The sequence below is a fragment of the Schistocerca piceifrons genome, chromosome 3 (assembly GCF_021461385.2).
Source record: "Schistocerca piceifrons isolate TAMUIC-IGC-003096 chromosome 3, iqSchPice1.1, whole genome shotgun sequence".
NCBI lineage: Eukaryota > Metazoa > Arthropoda > Insecta > Orthoptera > Acrididae > Schistocerca > Schistocerca piceifrons.
In genome coordinates this window covers 619968978-619981253 of record NC_060140.1, presented here as the reverse complement: position 1 = coordinate 619981253, position 12276 = coordinate 619968978, and the positions used below count along the sequence as shown (strand labels likewise).

At 41.5% G+C, this 12276-nt stretch overlaps 1 protein-coding gene across 2 annotated transcripts in view; it reads right to left on the bottom strand.

Moving 5' to 3' along the window:
* The window catches only part of LOC124789810 (spondin-1-like), a 190945-nt gene that overhangs the window by 12308 nt on the left and 166361 nt on the right, over positions 1-12276 (bottom strand). For both annotated transcript variants that reach the window (XM_047257291.1, XM_047257290.1), the window contains exon 13: positions 6063-6138. In XM_047257291.1, the coding sequence (XP_047113247.1) occupies positions 6063-6138 (76 nt within the window). The remainder of the gene's footprint in view (positions 1-6062; positions 6139-12276) is intronic.

Genomic DNA, 12276 nt, shown 5'->3' with positions numbered 1-12276 from the left:
CCAGGTTTTCGGGCACTGATACCACGTTTTCCTATTTCGGGAACTACCACCTCTGATGTATAGTTTTGGAAATCCAGCTCGCCCTGGAATGCCCTGCTTATGGAACTCCCTTCGTGTTTTGGTTCTGACAGGGTTCGCGAGTGCGATATCGGGTTCTTCAGAAACTTTCGCAGCTGTCGTCCTCGTATTTTAAATCACAATTCTCTTCAATACACACTTTCATCCGCGTTCATATGTCATGCTTTTGCGCTTTCCTTGTATGCGATATATGCGATGTAAATCTTCGATACTGTGCCCTGTGAAACACCAAACACTTCGGTTACCTTGGTTACGGAAATACCATACGAGCACCGACAGCCTGCCCATGTTCGAATCCACTTAGCTTCGGCATAATGCACTCACTGTACACATGACACTCTTCTGACCAAGACTGAAACTTGGAAAGACTGTGCGGCTGGTCCCGGTGGAGGTTCGATTCCTCCCTCGGGCATGGGTTTGTCTTTAGGATAATTTAGGTTAAGTAGTGTGTAAGCTTAGGGACTGATGACCTTAGCAGTTAAGTCCCATAAGATTCCACACACATTTGAACATTTTTTGAAACTTGGAAAGTACTGAGGGCATTGCACGGATGCCATTTGTTGTCAAACACAACAGCTCGACCTGCAGGCTCGGCTAACATATGTGTTCATGTTCCGGCAACAATTTCTCGCGTTATTTCCGCATTTTTGTCCACCACTAGAGTGTGCTAATAGAGGAGAGTCAAAGTCGATTCTTGGATGAAGTTATTTCGCATTTGGCTGTTAAAATATTTTTTATTGCGCTTGTAATTTCGACACACTCTCTTTGGCAAGCTTCCTGAAAACAAAGTCAGTTTTGCGTTACATTTTTAGTAACGTCATGTTTACGTGAAAGGAACGGTATGTTAGTTCTTGAACAGCCTTTGAGAAGATAAAATGAATTACTGAATAATAATATTACTTGCTGTTTAAAAAAGTCGAACTAGTGTTTATATCTTCGTAACAAAGCTACAAGAAAGCCCATCACGCTGATTAATGTACCCCTAGCACCAAACATAATTTATTTTATTACTGTATAAAAAAGTACTAGGTGTGGTCAAGATATGTTCGACACTTTGTGTATTAGTGGCCTCGCAATCCGCCGACGAACGGTCATTCCGGCGTGTGCGTTCCTCTGGACTTATTTTTTCTAAAAGGTAAACGTTTACTAATTTATTCACCAGAATTATCATAAAACTACCACCCACCTAATATTACAAAAGACGAATAATAATAATTAAGGTAAAAAGTGAGGGAGAGAGAACAGAAAGGAGAACTCAAATGAGAAGGAACGTGAGACAGTGGTAAGAAAGAAATGTGTTCATAGTCCTTTGCAGTCGAAACAGCATCCGAGGCGCACATGTGTAAGGTGTTACAGGGATTGGGCGCCATTTAATAACTGCGTGTTATGTCAAATTCTACCCTTTTGACCTCTGACCATACCAGTATCACTGACATCATACTTGTTGGACATCAATAAGGGAACAAAAGTATCCAGTTCTGGCAGATACCTTCAACACCCTACCCCTCGCTCTCCACAGAAGCGGGTAGAAATATGAACCTTTCCAGCAAATCTGTGTCTTCTTAGGGGATGGAGGTATGGGAGATGGGAGTGGGTAGCGGTGTGAAAACAAATTATCCTTGCCCGACTGCGAAAATGAAGACACTAGTACATTACAGGTTCTCAGTTCATACCTCCATACTCTGATCCAGGACGATCCACTCAGCCTGTACACAAGCGAGGGTCCATGGTCACACAGTGGGATGAAAGAGGGGCAGAGTGAGAAGCTCCTCACTTACATATACGCTTTTGTACTCTTTACATTCAAATAGATTACGCTGACATACCGTTTTCTGTTTATATAATGTGCTTCTTGAGATGTTATTTGGATACCACTTGATCACGTGTTTTGACGGTATCTGACTTCGAACTCGGAATCAAAGTGATGTTTAGGGAACAGTGTTCGTTTCTGTGCTACCTCTCACGAAGGCTCGGCCTCAAATTATTTACAAGATTTTATTAATGTATGCATTCAGCATATCAAAGCAGAAATAAATATAGTTTGGAATGGCTGAAAAATAATTTCAGGAAAGTAGTTTGTAGGCTCATCCACTTCATTAGGACTCGTTCACAAGCATTTTTTGTGGTGATCTGAAAATGTGTTTGCAACTGGATCAAACGCTTTCGGCAAGGAAAGGAAAGGAAAAAATTAACAGTATAACACTTTTCGATTGTCTACCAACATGCGTGAACAATAAACAATGAGGCACTGCGACAGGTGTGGTACAATATACGCTACAGTCACTGAAATTAATATAGAAGAAAGTAGCGTAGAAAGGACAATGTTAAAACCGTTACTTACAAAGATTTGGGAAAGGGATTCGTTTCTCACAAACTGACAGACGAGTGAAAGAAAATTTTCTAGCCAGTCCTATAAGTATTGAAATTCATTGGACGATCAACTAGTCTGTTTTTAAATATATATTTTGTTTCACTAATTATTCTGGTGTCTTATTACAACAGCTGGTATACCCTACAGCTTGTCTGTAAAGGCAAAATCGCAGAATACAGTTCATGAACATCAATATGATATTCAAGCTTTATCCCGCAGTAATTATTTCCAGGTAGCCACAGACAAGCGATGCTGGAAGAATGCTGTTACTTATGCTGTCAGCAGCCGGCCGCGGTGGACATGCGGTTCTAGGCGCTTCAGTCCGGAACCGCGCGACTGCTACGGTCGCAGGTTCGAATCCTGCCTCGGGCATGGATGTGTGTGACGTCTTTAGGTTAGTTAGGTTTAAGTAGTTCTAAGTTCTAGGGGACTGATGACCTCAGATGTTAAGTCCCATAGTGCTCAGAGCCATTTGAACCATTTGTGCTGTCAGCAGCGTCTTTAGTCCAAATCAGTGTGAGTTCTGAAAGAAGTTGCAGAGTCTTACACTCGTAGAAACAGAGTGGCGTAATCAAGAGGCATCTGTGGTTTGCTAAGCATGTAATACATCGTAGAGAATACTTGACTACGATTTTCAGAATTACCAAGAGTCTGATTGACTCTGCCACAACAGTTGCAAAACATACTAAAGTACCCACAACAAACTAATGTTGACATATAGTTACCATGAAGATCATGATATTACTGGATGATGGTTTTAAGAAACTACACAGTCCAGTCGCATTAATGCGATCATCGCCTACGTTCGATGTCAACGTGCAGTAAACAGTCACAGACTAAAGGTAGCATACTAGCAGTGGAGAGTATGCGGGGTGGTCCATTGATAGTGACCGGGCCAAATATCTCACGAAATAAGCATCAAACGAAAAACTACAAAGAACGAAACTCGTCTGGCTTGAAGAGGGAAACCAGATGGCGCTATGGTTGGCCCGCTAGATGGCGCTGCCAAAGATCAAACGCATATCAACTGCGTTTTTAAAAATAGGAACCCCCATTTTTATTACATATTCGTGTAGTACGTAAAGAAATATAAATGTTTTAGTTGGACCACCTTTTTCGCTTTGTGACAGATGGCGCTGTAATAGTCGCAAACGTATAAGTACGTGATATCACGTAACATTTCGCCAGTGCGGACGGGATTTGCTTCGTAATACATTACCCGTGTTAAAATGGACCGTTTACCAATTGCGGAAAAGGTCGATATCGTTTTGATGTATGGCTATTGTGATCAAAATGCCCAACGGGCGTGTACTATGTATGCTGCTCGGTGTCCTGGACGACATCATCCAAGTGTCCGGACCGTTCGCCGGATAGTTACGTTATTTAAGGAAACAGGAAGTGTTCAGCCACATGTGAAACGTCAACCACGACCTGCAACAAAGGATGATGCCAAAGTAGGTGTTTTTAGTTGCTTTCGTGGCTAATCCGCACATCAGTAGCAGACAAATTGCGCGAGGATCAGGAATCTCAAAAATGTCGGTGTTAAGAATGCTACATCAACATCGATTGCACCCGTACCATATTTCTATGTACCAGGAATTGCGTGGCGACTACTTTGAACGTCGTGTACAGTTCTGCCACTGGGCACAACAGAAATTACGGGACGATGACAGATTTTTTGCACTCGTTCTATTTAGCGACGAAGCGTTATTCACCAACAGCGGTAACGTAAACCGGCATAATATGCACTATTGGGCAACGGAAAACCCACGACGGCTGCGACAAGTGGAACATCAGCGACCTTGGCGGGTTAATGTATGGTACGGCATTATGGGAGGAAGGATAATTGGCCCCCATATTATCGATGGCAATCTAAATGGTGCTATGCATGCTGATTTCGTACGTAATGTTCTACCGATGTTACTACAAGGTGTTTCACTGCATGACAAAATGGCGATGTACTTCCAACATTATGGATGTCCGGCACATAGCTCGCGTGCGGTTGAAGCGTTATTGAATAGCATATTTCATGACAGGTGGATTGGTCGTCGAAGTTCAACGGATCTGACGTCCCCGGATTTCTTTCTGTGGGGTAAGTTGAAGGATATTTGCTATCGTGATCCACCGACAACGCGTAACAACATGCGTCAGCGCATTGTCAGTGCAAGTGCGAACATTCAGGAAGGTGAACTACTCGCTGTCGTGAGGAAAGTCGTTACACGTAGTGCCAAATGCATTGAGGTTAACGGAGATGGTTTTAGCATTTATTGCATTAATGTGGTATTTACAGGTAATCACGTTGTAACAGCATGCGTTCTCAGAAATGATAAGTTCACAAAGGTACATGTATCACATTTGAAGAACCGAAATAAAATGTTCAAACGTACCTACGTTCTGTATTTTAATTTAAAAAACCTACCTGTTACCAACTGTTCGTCTAAAATTGTGAGCCATATGTTTGTGCCTATTACAGCGCCATCTATCATAAAGCGAAAAAAGTGGTTCAACTAAAACGTTCATATTTCTTTAGGTACTATACGAATATGTAATAAAAATGGGGGTTGCTATTTAAAAAAAGTTTATAAATGGTTCGCGTGCCGCTGTGGTTAAAGTATATCGTTCTTGGAAAAATGGCGCTATTCAAAACAGGCGCTGAGACAACTGTGGCGCACCACGGATCATAGATGACACGGGTGAACGGCGGCTGCGGAGGAACTGTTGAGCATCTGACCGCCCAGATGAACCAAGGGGCTACCAACAGTGTGTCCTCTACGACCTTTAACAGAACACTGCCACGCGCAGCAGGCGCCTGGTTCATGGACAGATGCTGACTGCTGTTCATCGGCGAAAAAGACTGGAATTTGTGCTCCTGTACCGCAGCTGGGCGTCCACTGGATGGTGACGAGTGACCTATTCAGATGAATCACGTTTTATGCTTCATCAGACAGATGGCCTTTGGCGAGTCCAACCCTGCAACAAACGTCGGAAGGAACGACCCACGCCGGAGGTGGTGGCATTTTGGTCTGGGGAGTGTTTAAGTGGCATTCCCGTGTGATCTCGTAATTCTGGCTGTCACGATGGATCAAGACAAATACGCATCTGTTCTTGAGGATCATGTGCACCCCAACATGCAGTTTTTTCCTCGGCACTATGACATTACCAACAGGACAATGCGAAGTGTCAAAGAGTTCGCAGTGCAGTGCGTCGTTCGACGAGCACCAGGATGAGTTACCATACTGTCCTGCCCACCAAACTCCCTGGATTTAAACGCAATAGGGAGGCTGTGTTGGGAACACCCCGATCGTGCTGTATGCGCCATAGATCCTCAACCGAGAAACCTAGCACAACTGGCCATAGAATGTTTCCAGAGCCCTGTCGGTACCTTCCAGAACCATACTGACTCTCTTCCTGCATGTCTCGCAGCGGTCTGCGCTGCAGATGTGGTTATGTAGGCTTTTCACAGGTGGTCACATTAATGTGACTGGACAGTGCAAATCTGACACTAAAACTGGTGCGGGTGATCGTATGTACGCTGTGCATCTGATTATCTGGTTATTCAACTACTTTCTAAAATGTTTAATACATTAAGATAAAGGAGAGTAAGATTACAAACCACAGTTCCTTCGTCTACATCTCTCTGTGCCACTACGCCTTCTAGGACACCCCCTTCCTCTGCAACGTGGGAGTACCTGTAATTTAATGAAATTATTGATTAATAATTTAAAAGTAATTAATTCGTTTCGATAACAGTTAGTGTGCAAAGAGTAAAATATTTGAAGTGTAATGTTACACAGACATTTTGCAAAAGGATTATCGATTTTTATCTGACATAACATATGCGGGGTTGTCAGAAACAGTCTAAAAACCTTGTAAGGGTGGTGCAGGGTAGGTTGTGCAGCGAAAAAACTGTTCCGCGCTTTCCAATTTAATTAGTTTTGAATTCTTGGCAATCAGGTCGTTGCGGGCAAAAATTCAAGCACTTGCGCGCACAAAATGTGGTAAGTAACAGGTAGCTGTGAGTCCGTGAGTTACCACTTGATGAAATGCCTATTTCCATCCAAACCATGCCTTTTTGGGAAGTGATAAATTTAAGCTATGTGAGCTAAAGCTACGTTTGTTCGGTTTGAGGAAAATAAACGAAGAAGGTTTTTGGCGGTACCATCTCTGTCAGGCTGCTTGAATTTGCATGTCGAACGATTTGATTGGATAAAATCAATGACACTTAAACAGGAAACGGCACAATGTATCGAATTGTCAAAAATTATTTCTCAGCAGATCTTACCCTGAAACCCTCTTACAAGCTTTTCAGACTCCTTCTGACCACCCTGTATAGTGCTATTTTACAGAAATAAACAGCTCGCAGTTACATTTCAGGATGATTTTCTCTTGATACGTATCGTACCCACTTTGTAATACAGTAGCAGACAGGAGCAAGCAGTCATTAACAACTGACTTAGCGATTTAATAAGAACAGGTACAAGTAAAAAAAGGATTTAAGAGATTTTTCACTGCCTGACCTATTACTATGGCGACAACGGAAAGTGAAGGAAATGGGTTTACGAATAATTGATTCTACGCGCGAACAATGATCAGTGATAACCAAATAATACAATTGGAGTGTAATGTGGTTAACAGACTTCTGAGTTCACAGAAAGAATTTTTCACTCTGCAGACGTCAGGTATGCGACCCGCCATAAAAAAGAAATACACTAAATTAAAGAAAAGCATCTTCGATGGCGTAATGAGCCACGGTAAATTTCCTCAATTATAAGCCATGGAGTAATGATTTTTAGCACCCCTGTTTATCTGTCTAGGCTGGATTGCATCTACTAGTACTGCCACATGTGCAGTGCGACTCAACTGAACTGTTCGCCACAAATAATTCCGGCATGTCCAAGATATCAAAGTTTTGCTTTCATCAAGATGAAATGTAGGAAACTCCTCACTAAACGGCGTAGATTCTCCCTTCGTAATTATATTACACAGATACCAGTATTAACTTTGTTTTAACTGGAGCTGTAACAATTTCTGCTGCTAATTTTTTTAATCATCAGTCTTGCCACTGGATTGATGTGGCCCGCCACGAATTACTCTCCTGTGCCAACCTTTATACATCAGAGTACCCCTTGCAAACTGTTTACTGAATGTAATCCCATCTCTGTCTTCCTCTATAGTTTTTACCCGCTACAGCTTCCTCTAGTACCATCGAAGTTATTCCCTGATGTCTTAATAGATGTCCTGTCATTCTGACCCTTCTTCATCTAAATCTACATCTACGTGATTACTCTGCTATTCACAATAAAGTGCCTGGCAGAGGGTTCAATGTACCACCTTCAAGCTGTCTCTCTAGCCTTCCACTCTCGAACGGCGCGGGGGAGAAACGAGCACTTAAATTTTTCCATGCGAGCCCTGATTTCTCTTATTTTATCGTGATGATCATTTCTCCCCAAGTATGTGGGTGCCAACAGAATGTTTTCACAATCGGAGAAGAAAACTGATGATTGAAATTTCACGAGAAGATCCCGTTGCAACGAAAAACGCCTTTGTTTTAATGACTGCCACTCCAACTCACGGTGTTTTCCATATATTCCTTTCGCCGTCGATTCTGCAGAGAATTTCATTTCTTATTTGTCAGTGCACATAATTTTCAACTTTCTTCTGTAGCACCACATCTAAAAGGTTTCGACTCTCTTCTTTTCCGGTTTCCCCAGAGTCAATGTTTCACTACCATACAATGCTATGCTCCAAACGTACATTCTTAGAAATTTCTTCCTCAAATTAAGGCCTATGTTTGATATTCGTAGGCTTTTCTTGGTCAGGAATGTTCTTTATGCCTGTGTTAGTCTGCGTTTTATGTACCCCTCGCTCCGTCCGTCATGGGTTATTTCGTGGCATAGGTAGCAAAATTCCTTAACTTCGTCTACTTCGCGATCGCCTATTCTGATATTAAGTTTGTCACTGTTCTCATTTCTGCTAAACCTTATAAGTTTCGTCCTTCTCCGATTTACACTCAATACATATTCTGTACTCAATAGACTATTCATTCCATTCAACGCATTCTGTAATTCTTCTTCACTTTCGCCGAGGATGACAATGTAATCCGTGAATATTATCATTGATAGCCTTTCACCTTGAACTTTAATCCCATTTTAGAATCTTCCTTTTATTTCCGTCATTGCTTCTTCGAGATACAGATTTAACGGCAGGGGCTATTGACTACGTTCTAGCCTCACACCCTTTTTTAATCCGAGCACTTGGTTTTGGTCATCCACTCTTATTATTCCATCTTGGCTCTTGTGCTTATTGTATAGTACCCGTCTCTCGCTAAGCGTACCCCTATTTTTGTCAGAATTTCGAACATTTTGTGCCATTTTACATTGTCGAACGCTTTTTGAGGTCGACAGAAGCTACGAACGTGTCTTGCTTTTTCTTCAGTGTTGCTTCCATTATCAACTGCAACGTCAGCATTGCCTCTCTGGACCCTTTATCTTTCCTAAAGCCAAACTGATCGTCGTCTACCAGATCCTCAATTTTCTTTTCCGTTCTTCTGTACACCATTCTTGTCAGCAACTTGGATGCATGAGCTGTTAAGCTGATTGATAATTCTCGCGCTTGTCGGCTCTTACTGCCAATGTCTTAGATCTAAGGCAAAGGAATTCAACGGCGTGTGCCTCCTCAATATCCGATTACTAGTTTCGGCGCAATTACAATATTTACATCTTAAGATTTATCTGTTTTGAACACGTAACCCACTGCTGCCTTTTGTGGAAGTTGATATTGTTATACGGAACTGTCCCGTCAGGCTGGTGGGGCGTTCCTACTCGATATAGTTTTGAGAGTCCGCTTATAAAAGTGGAGTCGTGGAGAAAAGTTTAATTTAAAACTTATACTATCATACTTGGCTGCATGTGGTTGAACCGACACATCAACTGGAAGGTAAAGGACGTGGCATCTGAAGATGATTCACCAGTTAACTACGTTAACAGTTGTTACTACAGTTCCATTTGAAAGTGACTGTACGTCATTTAGTGGGGACCCTTTCACATTTCATTTCGGTCCTTTAAACAGTTCAGGAATTATTAGAGGTGAGCAGCTTATCTGAACCATCATCAATCCAAATCTAGTCAACAGCAACAACTGCACCAAGGGAAATTACGTTTTGAAGTGCAGTACACATTATGGAACTAGGATGCTGTGATTTTCATTGAACAATACATAGAATAAACAACTGAGGACAAATAGGCATTATACAGACAGGGAAAAAAGAACTTTTGATGATATGTGTTAAGTGCAGTGATAGCAGGGAATGATGACTTGGTACAAAAACCATTTAGATTCTAGCTTTATTGGATGTTGTTCATTAACATGCGAGCAAGGACTGATGACCTCAGCAGTTTAGCCCCATAAGCACTTACCACAAATTTCCAATTTTAATACACACTAAATGCTGAACACACAGTCCTCTTCAAACTACTTTTTCCCCACTCAACTATGTTTCACTCTTATAGTAATTTATTTGATTAACGCCTGTTATTTCAAAGCAAATCTATGTTTTACATAATCTTATTCAGCAACACGGGAGTATCTCACTTCTGGGTGCATAATTTACTTCATTACATACTTCCCATCTTCGTTAACTGCTGATTTCTCGAGAACAATATTCTGTTGAACCTCCTCTTTCTTTACTGCTTCCTTTCTTATGTTACTTTTATGAATAAGCTACTTTCTTTTGGCTGTTCTTCTTTTTACGTCCTAACAAAGGCAACTCCTGAAACTTTCATACTAACTTTTATTTTTATGCACTTAAATTGAGAGGGTTTCTCAACTTTCTCATATTTGTTATTGAGGCACTTGGAAATCTCAAGAGGTTTTTTCCTGTGTTATAACTTTGCACAATAACAATATTAGACCCTAAGCATTTGGGAAAGATGTAACATACTCTCTAAGAAATGAAAAAAAAAATAAAAATAAAAAAAGAGAACGACGGCGCATCACAAAGGAATTATCTGAATGAAACGAAAATCTGTATGTGATGTACACGAACAGACAAACAAATGATAACAATTTTAGAAAAAAACTGGATGATATATTCAAGAGAAAGAGCTTCACAAACGGAGCAAGCCAATAATGCGTTGGTCCAGTAGTGGTCCTGATGCAAGCAGTTATTCGGACTGGCATTGATTGACAAAGTTGTGTATGTCCTCCTGAGGAATATCGCGACAAATTCTGTCTAGATGGGAAAGGATCCAACTTGGTACAAAAAACATATAAGGAAGTTGCTGAGAAAGCAGAGAATTTTGCACAATTGTTTTAAACGTGGTCACTGTCCTGCTGACAAACAGAAATTATGCGAAATGAAAGCAGCTGTCAGAAGGACAATGAGAATTTGAAAGCAATATTTTGTCTGCAGATTCTAAAAATAACCGCCAAAAAATTTGGTCATACATAAAGTCTATGAACGCTATAAATAATTCAATACATTCTCTTGCTAGCAGTATGTGTAATATAACTGATAATGCTAAACAGAAGGCCGAAATTGTACTGCCGGCCAGAGTGGTTGAGCGGTTCTAGGCACTTCAGTCTGGAACCGCGCGACCGCTACGGTCGCAGGTTCGAATCCTGCCTCGGGCATGGATGTGTGTGATGTCCTTAGGTTAGTTAGGTTTAAGTAGTTCTAAGTTCTAGAGGACTGATGACCTCAGAAGTTAAGTCCCATAGTGCTCGGAGCCATTTGAATTTGAAATTCTACTAAGATCCTTAGATGCCAGGAATGCATCTGGCCCAGACAGTATCCCCGTAAGATTATATGTTGAATATGCTACAAATATAGCACCATTCTTATCTATCATCTACCAAGAACATTGGAACAGCGGAAAGTTCCATGGGACTGGAAGAAGGGCCAGGTCATGGCAATCTATAAAAAGGGTAGAAAATCGGATGCACATAATTACCGGCCAATTTCACTGACTTTGTGTTCAGACATGATAACCTTTCTAGACTCTGAGAAGCTCATCTGCAGAAACAAGCACGGTTTTAGGAAACAGCGGTCATGCGAGACACAGCTGGCCCTCTTTGTGCATGATATACAACAGGCTCTAGATAACGGCTTCCAGATTAATGCCATATTTCTCGACTTTCGAAAGGCGTTCGACTCAGTTCCGCACTGTCGCTTGCTCCAAAAAGTGCGCGCTTACAGCCTATCCGATGACATATGCGGTTCGATAGACAGTTTTGTAACAGGCAGGGAGCAGTATGTTGTCCTGAACGGGGTGACTTCAACAGAAACAAACGTAACTTCAGGTGTGCCCCAGGGCAGTGTAACAGGTCCGATGCTTTTTACGATTTACATAAACGATCTGGTTGATAGTATTGACAGCGGCAGTAGAATGTTTGCCGATGATGCTGTAGTCTACAGGAAAGTAGTAGCACACGAAAATTTTGAATAAATCAATGATGATTTGCAGAAAATAAATGCGTGGTGTAATGACTGGCAGTTATCTCCCAATATTATTAAGTGCAACCTACTGCGTACAACAAGGCGAAAATCCCCATTAATGTACGTGTACAAAATAAACGCCCAGTCTTTGGAAGCGGTAACATCCGTCAAGTATCTGGGTGTGACTATTCGAAATGATCTCAAATGGAATGATCAGATTACAGAAGTAACGGGCAAGGCGAACTGTAGATTTCGATTTATTGGTAGAATCCTGAAGCGATGCAGTCCTTCAAGAAATGAAGTAGCGTACATTACGTTAGTTCGTCCAGTCTTAGAGTATTGTTCGTCTGTATGGGACCCTTACCAGTTGGGTCTGATTCAAGAGATTGAG